The 19,726-nt window shown below is 33.2% G+C and overlaps 3 protein-coding genes and 2 pseudogenes across 7 annotated transcripts in view; 3 read left to right on the forward strand and 2 right to left on the reverse strand.

Annotated features, from left to right (window-relative positions):
* Positions 1-2,838, forward strand: part of LOC129906644 (phospholipase D2) — a 186,939-nt gene extending 184,101 nt beyond the window's left edge. For all 5 annotated transcript variants that reach the window (XM_055982478.1, XM_055982474.1, XM_055982476.1 and 2 more), the window contains 3 exons: positions 2,158-2,254; positions 2,321-2,562; positions 2,623-2,838. In XM_055982478.1, the coding sequence (XP_055838453.1) occupies positions 2,158-2,254; positions 2,321-2,562; positions 2,623-2,724 (441 nt within the window). In that variant the 3' untranslated portion in view covers positions 2,725-2,838. The remainder of the gene's footprint in view (positions 1-2,157; positions 2,255-2,320; positions 2,563-2,622) is intronic.
* A 403-nt stretch (positions 2,839-3,241) lies between these two features.
* Positions 3,242-8,478, reverse strand: LOC129909040 (uncharacterized; annotated as a pseudogene).
* Positions 7,996-9,396, forward strand: LOC129906649 (phospholipase D1-like). The gene is made up of 3 exons (XM_055982484.1): positions 7,996-8,810; positions 8,877-9,118; positions 9,179-9,396. Exons 1-3 carry the CDS (start codon positions 8,738-8,740, stop codon positions 9,278-9,280), a joined length of 417 nt encoding a protein of 138 aa, XP_055838459.1. The 5' UTR covers positions 7,996-8,737; the 3' UTR covers positions 9,281-9,396.
* Positions 9,397-9,877: 481 nt separating this feature from the next.
* On the reverse strand, positions 9,878-10,270 carry LOC129909051 (uncharacterized). The gene has a single exon (XM_055985996.1). It carries the CDS (start codon positions 10,268-10,270, stop codon positions 9,878-9,880), a length of 393 nt encoding a protein of 130 aa, XP_055841971.1.
* Positions 10,271-11,683: 1,413 nt separating this feature from the next.
* LOC129909060 (uncharacterized) lies at positions 11,684-16,270 on the forward strand (annotated as a pseudogene).
* Positions 16,271-19,726: the final 3,456 nt, after the last annotated feature.

Raw genomic sequence — 19,726 nt, forward strand, 5'->3', positions numbered from 1 at the left:
ACCCAACGTTTCGTCGCTACTCACGACTTCTTCAGGGGTTTTTTTTAAGATCTTTATTTAACATTATGAGAAAAATTTTTTTTGTTTATTATTTTATACAATTTGTCTAATTTAAAACAAAAAAAAAAAAAAAAAAAAAAGAAAACTTACATGTTGTTTTTGTAGTTGTTGTATTTGTATTTTACATTGTTTTTTTGTTTTGTTTTTTAAATCTTATTTTTACTTCGTTTGAAAAAGAAAAATGAAAATGAAAGAAACATATAAACTAGCTATTTAATAAATTAACATTAAAAACAAGAGACTAATAAATTAAAAAGACAAACATAAATTATCACAGTGTAGTTCAGGTACTTATTTTATTGCTAATGCGTAGCTTACAATGGTGTTGTCTCGATCTTCTTGAGTGTTCATCGTTCTTCTTATTTTTTGTTGTATGCGCAAGCTTTCAAGAGTATACCTCGTCGTCATTCTCTTCTCTTTGTCGAGTACTCTTACATCATCGAAATTTGGTATGTGGCCGCTATCAATTATATGTTGTGATAGCCCTGTTGATGGTTTCTTCTTTTTTATGTCCCCTTTGTGCTCCGTCAATCTTATACCCAGTTGTCTTTTTGTTGTTCCGATGTAAGCAGGGCCGTCTTTAACTATCCTGGGGCCCTTGGGCACACAAGATTTTGGGGCCCTTTTGGAAAGTAAAAAAAGTACAATGGTTGGCTAAAAGGTAATGGTTGGTTTAAAAGGGGTGCCAATATATCGTTCCGATTTGTACGTAATTTCCAAGAGTCCTTTTTTTTATTTTGTTGTCTTTTTATTTTAATGTCTAATTTTCAACGGATATCTCCATTATAAAGTTTTCGACATATTGCAATTTTCTCAAAAACGGATAACGATTTTGTTTTGAAAAAAAAAACATTTAATGCTGCAAATAAGGCCGCACTTTTCAAAGAAGAAAAATATTTTTTTGGACCGTTATTAACGGTACCTACTTGCCATTGAACCGATTTCTTAATGTAAACGACACAACCGATTTTAATGAAAATATTGACATAGAAAGGTTTATACTGATATTAAAATTAAGAAAACTTTAAAAAAAAATTATTTTTTTTTTAACAATTTTTTTTAAAGTTATTTAATGAATTTTATGTGTCAATCTTTAAATACGAGAGCAATTCGCAATTCAAATTAAAAAAATTTTTGGGGGTGCAAACCATTGTACCATGGCGTTTTCCATTTGAACCAAAACATTGATGTACCGTCGACGATAGTTTTTTCTTAAACGTTTTCCAACGGAAAAAGTATTGATGTTGTTTTGCCGACGAATTGATTCTTTGTTCGTCTTTTAATAAGAATCTACACATATGTTTACACTGATTTTAACACGCACTACAAATTTGACAGTTTTGCAAACTTCAAACGAAATTATTATTTAAGGAAAAAGGTAATGGAAGAGAATTCTTTGTTTTTATTAATAAATAATATACAAAATCTTACCTACAGTGAAAAAAAAAGATATTTTTCTTGTTTTTTTGAAAATATTATTGTCTTATTTCTTGGAAAATTGAATTTGGGTTTGGTCGTTTGGATTTAAAATTTTGTCCGCATGCAACGCCACATAATTTGTTTTCATTTTGATTGTTTGGTTGCCATATAAAAACTAAATTTTTTTGGTAGATGGTCTGCCCGACAAAAATGTTTTGAGAATAAATGTGTGAGAGAAATTTTCGTTCTTTTGGGGCCCCCTGAGAACGGAGGCCCTGGGCACGGGCCCCGTGTGCCCTTATGGTAAAGACGGCATTGGATGTAAGTCAAATTGCACGTCTCCCCTTCTGTCCCCCCGCAGCAAACCTCATAGACAACGTTGTGTTGTTGGTTCTTCTCAATCGGAGCTTTGGTGTTCGTGAAAATGTTCCTGAGTGTGGCATTTGTGGTAAAAGATGGAATAAAGTTTTTTATTTGCATTTAAAATCAATTGACCAAAACAGCCCGCAATACCAAATATAAATCTACGAAAATGGTATTAGTTTAGTTTTGATTTATTTTATTTCTCTGCCAAAATCTTCCATTATATGGACAGGGCGCTAATTAAGCTAGAGTCAACCTTGTATGTAGTACATTTTATCCCATACCTATATAATGTTTTTATGTTATTGATTCTAGGACAATGAATTTGAAGATGGCCGAATGAATGGTCAGCAGCTTCCCAGTGGTATTTTTGCAGGACGTTTAAGGAAATATCTCTTCAAAGAACACTTAGGTAAGTTTAATTTCATTGTGTACATATATCAACATAAGGAATAATTTTCCAATAATAAAATTTTAGGACTATTGGAACCTAATGCTGATCGCATGTTAATAGATGTAAGTGACCCGGTTATAGATCAGTTCTATAATGGAATCTGGAGGAGAACTTCTAAACGTAACACTGACATATACGATACAGTTTTTAAATGTGTGCCAAATAACTTAGTTAAATCTTTTTCGAGTTTTAAAAAGTATAACGAACAGCCAGCTTTATGCAAAACGGATCCGGAAACAGCAACGGCTATGGTTAAAAACATTCAAGTAAAATATAGCGTTCAATCTTTGCACATTTATATTTTACAATTTTATTTTTTCTAATAGGGGTTCCTGGTTGATCTTCCCACAGATTTTCTATGTGAGGAAACCTTAACGCCCCCAAACACGAGCAGAGAAGGAATTATTCCAACTGCAGTATGGACATAACAATGACCCGAGTTATCAAAACCGCCCTATGAAATCCACAGATAAACACAAACGGACTCTTTAAATAAAACAATTTTGATAACCTCTTTTTTATAGTTGTCACAATTTCTTCTATTTACCTTGTATTTGTATTTACTTATGTGAATCTAATTAAATCTAACTATACTCTGCCCGATAAAAATTGGCAGTACAGGGAAGATAGGGATATCTGCATCTCGTTCGCACTCTTTGCCTACCCATAAGTACCTTTCTCAAAAAAGCTCTTACAGGGTTGCCGTAATGCGCATTTTGAATTCGAAAAAGCTAAAAGAAATAACTGCAGGGTTACCATTCTTCTTTTTTACATTGAAATTTCATTTCGTTTTTTATTTTATATGAAAATTAAATAAAATGTATCTTTTTCCACACCACCAAGAGGTAAGATAAATGACGCGTTTTTGAAGGGTATCCCCAGTAAGCCTAATCCCTTTTTAATAAAAAACAAACAAAAAATAAAAATTTATTCATAAATATCAAGATAACAAAAGAATAAAATAAACAAGCATAACAAAAATAAATAAAAATTCATGTTTCATAATATTTACATATATATACACTTTAATCCGAAGAGTAGTTACTGCTGCTGCTCTCTTCATCTAAATTAATGATGAGCCTTTCCACAGCATCTTCCGAAAAAACGTCCTTTTCCCACATTTTTGGCTCAACCACCTGCTCAACGTGTTGGACAATCCTATGCCATTTTTCAGCGCCAATGTTTTGTATTGCCCTTTCGAAAAGGCCTTTTATTTCTGCCAACTTAAAAGACTTGTTTTGACTTGCCACGAATCCTTTCACTTGAGCCCAAACCAATTCTATTGGATTAAGCTCACAGTGGTAAGGAGGCAAGCGAAGCACTTTGTGTCCTGCAGCTTGGGCCATATCGTCAACGATGTAGGTTTCATACTCGGTTTTATGGTGCTTCACGATGCTCAACGACTCTGCCTTAACCATATCATCCTCGAAAGAAATGTTGTTTGATCGTAGCCAAATCTTTATGTCGTTTTTTTTTTGTTGCTGTAGTCGGAGCTTTGTTTTTCTTTCGTGAATGATATGATGCGTTATCTAGGACAATAACTGAGTTGGGATCCAGGCACGTATGTAAGTGTTTTCTTGAACCACTTTTCGTATACGTCGGCGTTCATGTCTTCGTCATAATCCCCACTGCTTCCAGAAACGAAGCCTAGGAGTCCGCCGTCTACGAAACCTGTAGAGCTTCTTATGTGCGTTATTATTAGCCTCTTACCTTTTCCCGATGGTGAACGCAAACCTGTTGATAAACCCTCTGTGAACGCTTGCCGAGGTGTTAATATGGACGGATCTTGGCAAACTTTATCATTTGTGTGCCCTTCGTTTAACTTTCAACAATAAGGGCTATTGAATAAATAAAAAATAACTTTATATTTAAATGTTGAACTTAAAATTTTTTTTTCAAAATTTCTATTAAAAAAGTTCTTCCAATATGAAATACTTTTTAATTTTTTTCTAAACTGTAATAAATATTTACATTTCCTTTTATAATCGGTCATTCCAAAGTAACGGAGAAGACATGTTGACCTTGTATCCAGTTTATCTCGTTGAAGAAGCAATCTTTTTGCTTGAAACTTGGTGGGTCTTAAGGGCTCATGATAAAGTTGATGTTCTAGAAGTTTCACGAAAAACTAATAAAACGTAGCCAAATTATTCACAGATAAAGCGGTAACGGAGAAGACGCGTACAAGTCTTCTCCGTTACCGTTTTTGTCTGTTAATAATTTAGCTATTTTGAATTGGTTTTTCTTGAAACTTCTAGAACTTCAACTTTATAATTAGCCCTTAAGACGCACCAAGTTGCAAAAAAAAATATTGCTTCTTCACCGAGATAAACTGGATAATAATCGTGAAAACGTGCTAAAAATGCGAATGGAATGGCCGAATTGAAAAATTAATGCATTAATAGTACGGTAAAGTGAGATTTTGTTATATGGGGGTCTGGGAAAAAGTTGCAAAAAAAAATATTGCTTCTTCACCGAGATAAACTGGATAATAATCGTGAAAACGTGCTAAAAATGCGAATGGAATGGCCGAATTGAAAAATTAATGCATTAATAGTACGGTAAAGTGAGATTTTGTTATATGGGGGTCTGGGAAAAAATCCGAAATGCATTTTGACTTCAGGGCTCGAAAGAGCATAAGGACACGAGGCTAAACCACATTTTGTACAATCGCACCAAAAGTCATTTTGTTTGTCCGTATACAAAAAATTGCAATTTTTTTGAAGTTTTTTTCCTACAGATCGAAAACGGTCTGTCAAATCGAAAAACCAATATTGTAACAAATGAAGGTAATAAAAAGATCTACAACTTTTACTACGAACAAATTTTTTAAAAAACGCTCAAGTAAAAGAGATATAACAAAAATAAGAAGTAGGTACTATTGAGATACCTTTTGGGGCGTCTGGCAGAGGGAAGGTTGAAAAAAAAACTGGCTTAAACTTACATTTTCTAAATCAGGAAAAGGCAGAGAAAGTTAATATTTGGCCATCTTATGGTTACTCTAAACAAAGAAATATTATTTCAATTTTTATAAGAAAAAAACAGAAACTAGGTGTTTTTTGTATGGAAAAACCTGTTTGGGAAACCTTTAAGGGCGTCTGGCAGAGGGAAAGCTGAAAAATAGCTTGCTCAAACTTATATTTTCTAGACCTGGAATAGACATAGAATATTAATTTCTTACCATCATACGGTTATTCCTAACAGAAAATAAGCTATTAGGTTTTTTATTAGAAAAATTCACTTCAAAATGCTTTAAAGCGGGGGAAAAGCTGAAAACAAAACTTCTGGTACCCACAGTTTTGAAATCAGGGGATTTTTTCGTATATCATTTATTCGGTTATACCAAAACGCCAAAAGTTGATTTTTTACTGCACTTTGGATGCGTCTGGCAAGGGAAAGCTGAAAAAGATCACTGCCAGACTTTTTGCGTTAACATACTGTGGTGCATATCTACATATGTACACACTCGAATTTCGGTTATACCAAAACTGCCAAAATATGCTTCCGGCTCTCGGTCTATAAGCATTATTTTTTTTTTCTGAGTTTGGAGTTTGATGTTATTAACTGCAAGTAGGTTGGTATATGCCTATTTCTCTTTCTTGTTTGATATGTATTGCAAGATTGCAAGTTAGGCCAGTCATTATGTCGGAAAAAACGGCTTAGAAATGCAAAATGACCGAGAAAGCTAAATTACAAAAATTTTACAAGGTGCTTTTTTGTAGCTTTTACCATGTTCTACAATTCATGCATACACATTTTTTGCGTATCATGAACCGTTTTCGAGATATCGATCAAAAAAGTCAAAAATTTACGATATGTGATTTGTTTTTTGACATTATCTTTTTTTTGGTGATGAATACTCAAAAAAAATTTTAAAATCAAATTTGTAGACCCTGTTCAGACCTACAATTTCGTATTTTTATTTTTTTTTTTTTTTTGACAAAAATTACGACCTCAAGCCGCCCGCAAAGTCGTTTAGTCCGCACCCACCGCCAAGCAAGCCGCTCGTTCGGTTGTGAAAAAAAAAAATCATTCATGTTTTTTTTAATGTCAAAAAAAAATACGAAATTGTAGGTCTGAACAGAGTCTACAAATTCGATTTTAATATTTTTTTGGATATTCATAGCCGAGTTATTGTCAAAAAAGCTCATAGGAAATCTTGGTCGAAAACTTCAGGTTAAGCTTTTTTAAGCATCCCCTACAACATATCCAAAATTTAGCTTTCTCGGTCATTTTGCATTTCTAAGCCGTTTTTTCCGACATAATAGGTGTGTTTTTTATTACCACCGGGCTTAACTGGTTAAAAAAAACGCCTCGGGGCTTAGCGAGAAAAATTGGCAGCACTGCATAATAAATGTTCCGAAATCAGCTGACACAAAAAAATACAAAGTTGTCATATTTTTCGCTTTTGGGGTTTCTTGTGTGTTTAAAAAAAAAAAAAGTTCAACTAACTATTAAATAAATATTTAAAATAATAATTGTCCTTCCAAACATCAGTTTTGATGTTTTTAAACAAATTCTAAACAATTTACGAACAAGTTGAGTTGGTAGCACAGATTTAAATCTGTTGAAAAAGTTAAGCCCAGAGAATTCTCCGGGCTTAACAGCTAAGCCCAAGGGGCTAAAGTGTTGTTGCATTTAACATGTAAATTCCTTAGCCCCGACTGCGTTTTTTTTGTCCAGTTAAGACCGGTGGTAATAAAAAATACACCTAATGACTGGCCTAACTTGCAATCGAAGTGGATAGGTTTAATTTGTGGATTGTAAACCTGCAGTTCAGATACTTTTTTTTCTTTGTTTTGCATTAGGATTGGAATTCGGGAATGTTGATGACAGACTACGTAACAAATATAAAAAAATATGATTTAAAATTGCTATTCAATAATATTTGTATATGTAGCGTTTTATAGCATTTTCGTTTGGTCGCCCGGAATTGTCCAGAACCACCCCGAACTATTCTGAAACTGTTCCTTTGGCAATCAATGACACTTCTAATCTTGAAAAGAAGAGAATATCGATTCCGAATTTTTAGACCAAATCAAAACGAGAATCACGCACACATGTTCACACATTAGACGTCAAAATAATTAAATGTCACTGTTTGTTGTTATTTCTGAATAAACACAAACTTTAAATTATATTGAAAAAAAGTTAAGAAAATAAAGATAATGGATAACTTTTTAGCATTTGACGATTCACAAATACAAAGTAACCTTAACTTCAGAATCAAAATGCAGTACCCGTACCCAAGTTTGTGCGTTTGGCATTCTGGATCAGAGAGTTCCGGACCGTTCTAAGAACTACCAAACGAAAATGGTATTATATATGTATGTTTTGTGTGACCAATTTTTTACTGAATATTTGTAGATTTATATTTGGTATTGCGGGCTGTTTTGGTCAATTGATTTTAAATGCAAATAAAAAACTTTATTCCATCTTTTACCCAACGTTTCGTCGCTACTCACGACTTCTTCAGGGGTTTTTTTTAAGATCTTTATTTAACATTATGAGAAAAATTTTTTTTGTTTATTATTTTATACAATTTGTCTAATTTAAAACAAAACAAAAAAAAAAAAAAAGAAAACTTACATGTTGTTTTTGTAGTTGTTGTATTTGTATTTTACATTGTTTTTTTGTTTTGTTTTTTAAATCTTATTTTTACTTCGTTTGAAAAAGAAAAATGAAAATGAAAGAAAAATATAAACTAGCTATTTAATAAATTAACATTAAAAACAAGAGACTAATAAATTAAAAAGACAAACATAAATTATCACAGTGTAGTTCAGGTACTTATTTTATTGCTAATGCGTAGCTTACAATGGTGTTGTCTCGATCTTCTTGAGTGTTCATCGTTCTTCTTATTTTTTGTTGTATGCGCAAGCTTTCAAGAGTATACCTCGTCGTCATTCTCTTCTCTTTGTCGAGTACTCTTACATCATCGAAATTTGGTATGTGGCCGCTATCAATTACATGTTGTGATAGCCCTGTTGATGGTTTCTTCTTTTTTATGTCCCCTTTGTGCTCCGTCAATCTTATACCCAGTTGTCTTTTTGTTGTTCCGATGTAAGACAAATTGCACGTCTCCCTTTCTGTCCCCCCGCAGCAAACCTCATAGACAACGTTGTGTTGTTGGTTCTTCTCAATCGGAGCTTTGGTGTTCGTGAAAATGTTCCTGAGTGTGGCATTTGTGGTAAAAGATGGAATAAAGTTTTTTATTTGCATTTAAAATCAATTGACCAAAACAGCCCGCAATACCAAATATAAATCTACGAAAATGGTATTAGTTTAGTTTTGATTTATTTTATTTCTCTGCCAAAATCTTCCATTATATGGACAGGGCGCTAATTAAGCTAGAGTCAACCTTGTATGTAGTACATTTTTTCCCATACCTATATAATGTTTTTATGTTATTGATTCTAGGACAATGAATTTGAAGATGGCCGAATGAATATTCAGCAGCTTCGAAGTGGTATTTTTGCAGGACGTTTAAGGAAATATCTCTTCAAAGAACACTTAGGTAAGTTTAATTTCATTGTGTACATATATCAACATAAGGAATAATTTTCCAATAATAAAATTTTAGGACTATTGGAACCTAATGCTGATCGCATGTTAATAGATGTAAGTGACCCGGTTATAGATCAGTTCTATAATGGAATCTGGAGGAGAACTTCTAAACGTAACACTGACATATACGATACAGTTTTTAAATGTGTGCCAAATAACTTAGTTAAATCTTTTTCGAGTTTTAAAAAGTATAACGAACAGCCAGCTTTATGCAAAACGGATCCGGAAACGGCAACGGCTATGGTTAAAAACATTCAAGTAAAATATAGCGTTCAATCTTTGCACATTTATATTTTACAATTTTATTTTTTCTAATAGGGGTTCCTGGTTGATCTTCCCACAGATTTTCTATGTGAGGAAACCCTAACGCCCCCAAACACGAGCAGAGAAGGAATTATTCCAAATGCAGTATGGACATAACAATGACCCGAGTTATCAAAACCGCCCTATGAAATCCACAGATAAACACAAACGGACTCTTTAAATAAAACAATTTTGATAACCTCTTTTTTATAGTTGTCACAATTTCTTCTATTTACCTTGTATTTGTATTTACTTATGTGAATCTAATTAAATCTAACTATACTCTGCCCGATAAAAATTGGCAGTACAGGGAAGATAGGGATATCTGCATCTCGTTCGCACTCTTGGCCTACCCATAAGTACCTTTCTCAAAAAAGCTCTTACAGGGTTGCCGTAATGCGCATTTTGAATTCGAAAAAGCTAAAAGAAATAACTGCAGGGTTACCATTCTTCTTTTTTACATTGAAATTTCATTTCGTTTTTTATTTTATATGAAAATTAAATAAAATGTATCTTTTTCCACACCACCAAGAGGTAAGATAAATGGCGCGTTTTTGAAGGGTATCCCCAGTAAGCCTAATCCCTTTTTAATAAAAAACAAACAAAAAATAAAAATTTATTCATAAATATCAAGATAACAAAAGAATAAAATAAACAAGCATAACAAAAATAAATAAAAATTCATGTTTCATAATATTTACATATATATACACTTTAATCCGAAGAGTAGTTACTGCTGCTGCTCTCTTCATCTAAATTAATGATGAGCCTTTCCACAGCATCTTCCGAAAAAACGTCCATTTCCCACATTTTTGGCTCAACCACCTGCTCAACGTGTTGGACAATCCTATGCCATTTTTCAGCGCCAATGTTTTGTATTGCCCTTTCGAAAAGGCCTTTTATTTCTGCCAACTTAAAAGACTTGTTTTGACTTGCCACGAATCCTTTCACTTGAGCCCAAACCAATTCTATTGGATTAAGCTCACAGTGGTAAGGAGGCAAGCGAAGCACTTTGTGTCCTGCAGCTTGGGCCATATCGTCAACGATGTAGGTTTCATACTCGGTTTTATGGTGCTTCACGATGCTCAACGACTCTGCCTTAACCATATCATCCTCGAAAGAAATGTTGTTTGATCGTAGCCAAATCTTTATGTCGTTTTTTTTTTGTTGCTGTAGTCGGAGCTTTGTTTTTCTTTCGTGAATGATATGATGCGTTATCTAGGACAATAACTGAGTTGGGATCCAGGCACGTATGTAAGTGTTTTCTTGAACCACTTTTCGTATACGTCGGCGTTCATGTCTTCGTCATAATCCCCACTGCTTCCAGAAACGAAGCCTAGGAGTCCGCCGTCTACGAAACCTGTAGAGCTTCTTATGTGCGTTATTATTAGCCTCTTACCTTTTCCCGATGGTGAACGCAAACCTGTTGATAAACCCTCTGTGAACGCTTGCCGAGGTGTTAATATGGACGGATCTTGGCAAACTTTATCATTTGTGTGCCCTTCGTTTAGCCAGGTTTCATCAGTGTAATAGATTTTGCGGTTTTGTTCCCTCAGTTTTTTTATTTCACGCAAGTATCGCCTTCTCCATGCGATGATGTCGTTTCTTTCTAATAAAACACTTTTACGCTGACGCCTGGCAAATTTAAAGCCTAGATTTTTTGTCAAAATCGTATGCAAGTAAGACCTGCTGATTTTGTTGATGTTAACATTCAGTTTTACCTCATTCAGTATTTTATCCAGCGTCGGTAATTCATTATTTGAAAAAAACTGGTGAACAATTTGTCTGATTGCACATTTATCAAAATCATCAATTTTAATTCTGCGACCAGATTGGTTTTTCTTTTTTGGTGGTGAGTTGTGGCCTTTGGTGCTATTTTCCTTTAGAAGTCTTTACACTGTTCGTTCAGATACAGAAAAAATATCAACAACCTGTTTACAGCCTCGGTTTTACTTTGCAGGTTCTTACAAATTACTTTTCTCGCCCCAACTATCTCTTTTTTTTCGGCACTCAAGTGTCAAGTCCTTTGAGCATGTTGATGTTGAAGCCATTTTAAATTTGCACTAATCAACAGAAGCACAACAATAAAACACAGACAACACAACAAAATCACAAAGATAATATACAAACAACACAACAAAAGCACAACAAGAAAAAACAAACCACACAACAATAGATCAACAACAGAACAACAATATTATCACAATAATGCACAAAAATAACTCTCAAAATCAACAAACCTACCGCCCGGTACGAGAATCTATGCAAATAATATTCTTCCTCAAATAAAATGGCTTTGATTTTTATAACTGCATTTTGACTCATTTGCAAAACTTTAAAAGAAATGCAAAAGTCAAACTCAACACGATAATACTCATTGTTAAGAAATCCATTGAAAAAGTAAGAAAAAAATACGAAGTGAGTTACGAAATAGAAAAAGGCAACTGTGAATATGTGTGAGGGTTGAAAAGCAGCAGACAACGATCAGTGCATGCTTAAGTGCACAGATACACAAAGGAGATGGGAAACTTTCGTACGTTTTACCCCCCCAAAACACATTTGTTTATTTCGTGTTGTTGTAATGTCTTTTGTATTCGTGAATAAATGTGAAAAACACACATAGTGTAGCCACGGTGTTTTTACGCACACCTAGCCAAAAATGTACGATTTTTCACGCATACTTAGCCATACTGCCAATTTTTATCGAACAGAGTATACCAGTTTTTTGTTTTAAATAAAAAAATAACAAATGCAACTCATTCTGTTTTTTAACTTTATACATACTAGACCTCTCGATCTTAGACGTGTACCTGCACATATTTAAATATATGTGTAGTATTTAATTTAATTGGATCTATCTTTATGAGAATAAATGAAAATTGTGTACAATATTTATTTAAATGATTTCCGAGTGCCTGTTCACACGCGAAGAACGTTTAGTGTTCATGCGTTATGAATTTTTGTGTTTTTGGTTTTTTTTGAATTGCGGAAAATAAAGTTTTCATTTCGTATTTGTCTCTACGCTTCTTATGTGCAGTGATTCGACATCACTGCTTTTTTTACAATGCTGTTGCAGCTGTTGCTAATGCGATGCATCATGCTTATCTGTTATTTATTTGACGTTAAAAAATCCTTTTTCTTTTATTTATTTTATGATAGACGTTCTTTTAAGTAAGTAATAGTAAGTAAGTAAGTAAGTAATTCATTTATTGATTTTATAAAGTAATTACATGATTATTATAAAAATGAATTTATAAGCTATGGCATTGCCGTCAGCTCAGTTGGCAATAATATTTTAACAATTTAATTCTTTTGTTTTTTTGGTTTAAGAAGTTTAAATTACAATTTTGTTTTAATCAAAATCAGCTATCAATAACAGGTGTGTTTTTTATTACCACCGATCTTAACTGGATAAAAAAAAACGCCCGGGGCTTAACCTGAAATCTTGGCAGCACTGTATTGTATATTGAATGTTCCGAAAACAGCAGACACAACAAAAATTTAGAAATGTCATATTTTTCGCTTTCGTCATTTCCTTGTATTTTTCATGTATGTTTTACAAAGAGATACAAAAATGTATGCTAGCAAAACTATTTTAATACATTTTGTCCTTCCAAACGTGAGTTTTCACGTTTTTAAACAAATTCTAAACAATTTATGAAAAAAATTAGTTTGGTAGCACAGATTTAAAACTGTTCAAAAAGTTAAGCCCAGAGAAATCTGTGGGCTAAACAACTAAGCCCAAGGGGCTAAGGTGTTGTTGTATTTAACATGTAAATTGCTTAGCCCAGACTGCGTTTTTTTTGTCTAGTTAAGACCGGTTGTAATAAAAAACACACCTAACATTCTATATTTATATGCACTTTTTAAGAATAAATAAAGATTTTTCCAGTTCGGGCCATTAAGCAAATCAACTGTTTCTTGCACCATTAAATATTTGGCTCCTAAATATTGTTGTCTTTGTACTGCATAAATTGGGCACACTCCAATAAAGTGAAAGCAGTCCTATTTTGATTTGGGGTTACACAATGTGCAAAACCGATCAAAACTTCCATTATATGGTGCACCGTTTAGCCCAAGGACCTCGCATCTAGTTTTAAATATTAAGGAGATTTGTTGGTATGCAAATCACAAAAATAGTTATCAGCTTCTAGATTAAACTTGAGTTTTGAGTACAAGAATTTGCTATCCAACTGCTGGGCTTCCGCTACAAGCAACGCTCTCTGATTATCTTCAAACTTTGGTATTTAGCTCAGGGAAATTAGTCAAAATATGGGCATGAAATCGCATTTTTCGCGGGACAAAATTTTTTTCATCGAATGTGTTCGGGTGGTTGTCCTTATCATAAAAGTCAATTTGTTGGGAAAATTGGAGGTTGGGAACAGCCGCCATCTTGGAAAAGAGATTGGTATCGTTTTTATTGAATAGCTCCATTGTTATTCATTTTAACAGAAAATGACAAAGGTAGGACTTATTAACAATAAAATTATCTAAACAATGATATACAAAACAATTCCGTGAGTTGATTAAATAAAATTTTATAGTTGGTCAAAGTGCGGGTTTGTATCGCAAGGTTGGGACAAAATGACATTTTTTCATATATCTGACGAACTTTTGATTTGTTTGGATAATTCTTCAAGAATGAATTATAGTACTTATAATTACCTATAAAATGAGCTCACAATCGTTATTGTAACCATCGTATTGTAGAAGTAATCTAACTCCGAAACTCTCCATGTACTAGTCAAAAGTGAGAAAAAAGCTAGTTTTTTGCTAGTAGGCCGAGAAAATTTTGGGAGTAGAGGTATAACCAAAATATAAGTACGCAGTTTTGCTGCCATACTCGTGTTAATGTCGATTTCAAAGGTCTGACAACTCTAATTTTGGGCTTTATACGGTTTTTGGGGGGTTAAATAACGTAAGTTTTCCAGTTAACGTGAATGGGATAAATTTATACTATTTGAAATTATAAATATACAAGCTGATGCTCTATTATTTTTCCTAAATCTGGACACCTCAATCTCGGCTATGGGGTTAATAGAACTCACGATATAAGCTTTTTTAACTAACCATATCAGGCTTTTCAATTCCAATAAACAAACAAAAATCGAAACAAAAAAGCCTCTAAAACATAATCGTATAAACGGCTTATACATATCTTGAGTTCTATAGGTCACATCCTCAAGATTGGGGTGTTCAGATTTAGGAAAAATAATAGAGCATCAGCTTGTATATTTATAATTTCAAATAGTATAAATTTAGCCCATTCACGTTAACTGGAAAACTTACGGTATTTAACCCCCCAAAAACCGTATAAAGCTCAAAATTAGAGTTGTCAGACCTTTAAAATCGACATTAACATGCGTATGGCTGCAAAACTGCGTACTTAATTTTTGGTTATACCTCTACTCCCAAAATTTTCTCGGCCTATGAGCAAAAAAACAGCTTTTTTCTTACTTTTGACTAGTACATGGAGAGTTTCGGAGTTAGATTACTTCTACAATACGATGGTGACAATAACGATTGTGGGCTCATTTTATAGGTAATTATAAGTACTACAATTCATTCTTGAAGAATTATCCAAACAAATCAAAAGTTCGTCAGATATATGAAAAAATGTCATTTTGTCCCAACCTTGCGATACAAACCCGCACTTTGACCAACTATAAAATTTTATTTAATCAACTCACGGAATTGTTTTGTATATCATTGTTTAGATAATTTTATTGTTAATAAGTCCTACCTTTGTCATTTTCTGTTAAAATGAATAACAATAGAGCTATTCAATAAAAACACTACCAATCTCTTTTCCAAGATGGCGGCTGTTCCCAACCTCCAATTTTCCCAACAAATTGACTTTTATGATAAGGACAACCACCCGAACACATTCCATGAAAAAAATTTTGTCCCGCGAAAAATGCGATTTAAATTACTAATTTCCCTGGGCTAATTGTACGATACAACCGATCTTTTAGTGTTATTCTATCGCCGGGAATTATGTTGGTATTTTCTCCATAGACTTCGCCAAGATTTCGCCATTTCTCCATCCACCAATCTTTATTTCGGATTTCATACTGGAGCATTTTCCGTACGAGTCATGATTCGGGGAAGTCGAGTACTTTTAGAATATAGTCGGCTTGTGTTTTAAGAGTACTAGTAAAAATTTTGGTTAAACCTGTTTCTAAGTACATAAATAGCATAATTTGGAGTTTTTATTGGTAGGTTGAACAATTTTTTGATGAAACTTCTCTTATTGAAAACATTAATCGATTATAATGACCGTAAAAGTGATAATTTCGGGCAATAAAATTATTGGAAAAAAAAAGTTCCAAAAATAACTAAATAGGTACTTCAATATAATTGAATGTAATCCAGATGATGTATTCCAAAGTCATTTTAAAATGAGCAGCTCAATATTTATGTGAGCTCATATTCCAAATAGTGTTTTATATTAGGTATATCTTTAGGAACTGTGTCGGGAACTGGATCCCCTATTTGAAAAAACCGCATACTGGCCGGATCGGACTATCCATAGAAAAATGCTTATACATTACTCTATGGAACTTATGTAACGGCAGGAAAAGGCATCTTAAGATTTTTCTAAAAGCAATGAACGTGATTTCCAAATTGAAAAATTAAATACTTTGGCCATCACTCTCACAACAAATGATAACTATGGAGGATTTTGCAAATGGTAGAGAAAATCCGTTTCTACTCATCATCGGTTGCATAGAATGGACGGAACTCATTTGAACATCCCTACTCCAAAAAAGGATCCTTGCACCGATCCTACCATCGAAAAGGAAATTTTACAAAAACTATGCAAGTAGGTAGGTAATCATAAACCTTGCATTTACATTATCTTAACGTTAAGGTGCACATTATAGGCCACAAATCGCAAATTCTGTATACCCACTATTTAAATATTTGATGGTTCCATACAAAGATAACTACCGAGAAAAAAAATTCTATACTTCCTTCAGTTCAACGAGAGTTTGCATAGAACATGCTTTCGGCATTTTAAAGAAGTAATTCCAGATCTTAATTACATTGAAAAAAGTCAACAAAAATGTATCAAACAGTGCTTGTGTACTGCATTTTGCATAATTTAATTATAAATAGAGAAAAGGATTGGGATGAAAATATTTGCAGTGTATAATGACCCAACATATTTCAATCACAACCTTCAAATGATACATCAGAACGGAATACCTAGGAGGGAATCTAAAAAAGAAATAACTTGGAAATGCTTTTTTTTCCTAAACAAGATAAAAATTAAAACATTTTTTAAGACGATCTTCACAGTCACAATCTTCAAATGACACATCATAACGGAATACCACGGGGAATCGCAAAAAAAAAATAACTTAACAATGCTTTTTGTTTCCTAAACAAGACATAAATATAAAAACATTTTTTAATGTGAAATGTACAATGTACATATTAGAGCCTTCGATTTTGTTCGTGTATTTAATTACACGTGTACCCGATACACGTGTACAGTGTACACGTGTATCTTAAAAACGTTTACACGTGTATCTTATTTACACGTGTATTTATTAAATACACGTGTATTTATATTTACACGTGTAAATACGAAACAAAATGATTTTTTTGCTTTTTGGGGGTAAAATAAAAGTTTTTAAAACTAAACAACTGAAGATTATTGTGCAAATAAATAGTTCGAATTGGAAAAATAGTATTTGAACTTTTTGAAGACCTTATAAATAATTTATTCAAAAATTAAAAATAATGATGTGCCTTTTCATTAAAAAAAGCTAATAAATTTTTCCAAGATATATTTGCATATTGCCTACTGTGTCTTTCTCAGAAGAAAGTGTACCAACTGTTACATGTTTTTTTTTTTTGTTAATCACCGTTTATTTGAAGATCATATGGTTTACTAAGTTCATAGTGAAAGTGTAAAAGGTGTTTTATAAATAAAGCGACAAATTTAATCAAAATAAATTTTAAAATAAAACTAAAATATGAAGCCAAGGAGTTGGGTATGGCAATATGCCCACCGAGAAGGGACAAATGCCTACTGTGACTTATGTAGTTCACAACAAAACAACCGTTTTTCTTGTCCCGGTGGAACAACCGGAGCCCTTGGACGGCATTTAAAGGGACTCCATGGAGTCAATTTAATTATTTTATATGTTTTGTTGCTTGGTAATCTAATCTAATCTGCTTTATTTTTTTACTTTTTAGTCGTATAATATTTGAAAGAAGATGATAATTTGCTTGGGTGGTATGAGCTCCCAAAGCCCCTCTCTTGCAATTTACCTACAAAAGCTTTTGCGATATTTAGAATGGGATAAAATAGATTTGGGGTGTTTCAACCCCCCAATGCCCCTCCCCTGAGTTCGGACCCCAAAATATTGCGTTGCAATCCAAACTTCATATGTGTACAAAGTTCAGTTCGATACGATAATGGGAATCGGGTCAAAATTTTTTTCCAAGATTTATATGGCTAGGGTTGAATAAGAATTTCCAATTAAATTTTCCGTGTAATTTCAATGTGTAAATCTAGCCAATAACCGCAAAAACCTGAACAATATCCTTTTCATTCAATATAATACATATTTTAGGAAATAGCCACCAAATCTACCTGTTCGAACGCTATTTACACGTGTAAATATAAATACACGTGTAAATATAAATACACGTGTAAATATAAATACACGTGTATTTACAAATACACGTGCTTCGGCACGAATTATTTAAATACACGTGTAGCACGTGTACCTTAATACACGTGCAATAGTAGGCTCTAGTACATATTACATAATATGCTGCGTACTTGAAGTTCAAAATATAAGCAGCAAGGCGTAAGTTTTTTTTGCTAATTATTTGTTTTATGGCAATTTTAACCTGGGGCCAAATCGTCGCATCCGTTGACTCTTATATACATTTTAAGAGTTTTACTATTTTATTTGCTAATCACGTCGTTTTAGTTTTAAAATCAATTTTTTTTACATATAATTCTAATTTGAGGAATTATTTTTTTTTTAATCAATGGAGTTTGGTGCTTTTAAATCTGCTGGTGAAATTTTATTTTGTTAATATATGCCCTAATGTATGTTTTCGTGATTTCAAACAGTTTATATTAATATTATACTGTACCCTATTACAGTTCCCTATTTGCGGTTGTCTCCAGTTACCGGCCACCTTTCGCAAAATCGTTATAACTAGTGATTTCAAAGGGGTTTATTCCAAATTTTCACTCGTATGCTGTCCTAACATATAAGAGAACAGCATAAGAGCAAAATTTTGGAATAAACCCTACGAAATCCCTACTTATAACGATTTACTGAAAGGTGGCCGGAAATTGAAGACGGCAGAAAATAGGCAACTCATATTTTCTTTACTTTTTGAACCATTTAACAATTTGTTCGAAAGCTTCAAACTAACGAATAACATTCCGTTCAGTTGAATACGAAGTCGTTTGCTGTACGTATGACATCATGCCAAAAGAACAGATTTCGTTAACGAGTTACTCGACGATCTGACCATTGAATAAGAAGTACAGGAAGGGGTGTTTATCCAAATAAGTGAAGCTGCTTTTTATTAGTGTGAGTTGTACAGATGCACATGTATTGGTAAAGGGTCGGAGTGCAGATATATTGTTCACTCAAGGGGCGCCAACAGAAACGTAACTGGTCTCGTGAGAAACTTCCGTATAAATGCTATTTTTCATCATAATTATATACGAATTTTAAACTGTTTTTTTCCTCAACTAAAAACAGACTGAAAATTGTTTAAAATCATCAAGAGTAGCTGAAACATTGGCGGTCAATGATTGCATCGCCTTGTCATCACCAATAAGAGTGAGTTCGCCCCTGGAAAACGAGCTCGAAATTTGACAGATTATATAAAATTTTTGACAGTTTATATAAATTTGTTTTTTTTTTTTTATTTTTTTGTGGCTTCACTTGCCAACTCTATAGGTGTGATATACACCCCTTCCTGTACTTCTTATTCAATGGATCTGACCCCTGTATTTTTACAGATTATATTGACACTTGGCATCACGATCACGGCACCTGGTGGACAGCGACGAAAACCTCAAAGTTATATAGATTATTTTCCGATTTGCCGTTCAATGTAATTTCCATAAGAAAAAAATAAAAAATACCTCGAAAATAAGTCTTAGAACAATGATGAAACCATTTCTTATTAGTAATGTCGAAACAGACTACAAATGATTGCCTTCTTCTTCAAAAAGATCTACTCCACTTATCTAAGTGGTGTGAAAATAACCAGCTTTTCTTAAACGTCTCCAAATGTCAAGCATTAAGTTTTTCTCGTAGCCCGTCACTGATAGAGTTTGAATATGAAATTGAAAGCTTAAAACTCTCAAAAATCCAAGAAAAGAAAGACCTGGGAATTATCTTTGACTCCAAACTTTGCTTTACTCCGCATATTGATTTTATAGTTTCTAAAGCTAATTCTATGCTTGGCTTTGTGTGCCGCAACTCGAAAGAATTTACAGATCCTTTTACTTTGCTGTCACTTTTTTATGCGTATGTAAGATCCACCTTAGAGTATTGCAGTGTAATT

The sequence above is a fragment of the Episyrphus balteatus genome, chromosome 1 (assembly GCF_945859705.1).
Source record: "Episyrphus balteatus chromosome 1, idEpiBalt1.1, whole genome shotgun sequence".
NCBI lineage: Eukaryota > Metazoa > Arthropoda > Insecta > Diptera > Syrphidae > Episyrphus > Episyrphus balteatus.

Coding starts and splice junctions, on each gene's coding strand:
- LOC129909051 (XM_055985996.1), bottom strand. CDS start 10,270: ATGGTTAAGGCAGAGTCGTTGAGCATCGTGAAGCACCATAAAACCGAG.
- LOC129906649 (XM_055982484.1), top strand. CDS start 8,738: ATGAATATTCAGCAGCTTCGAAGTGGTATTTTTGCAGGACGTTTAAGG. Junction 8,811..8,876: donor TCTCTTCAAAGAACACTTAG/GTAAGTTTAATT, acceptor ATAAAATTTTAG/GACTATTGGAACCTAATGCT. Junction 9,119..9,178: donor CTATGGTTAAAAACATTCAA/GTAAAATATAGC, acceptor TTTTTCTAATAG/GGGTTCCTGGTTGATCTTCC.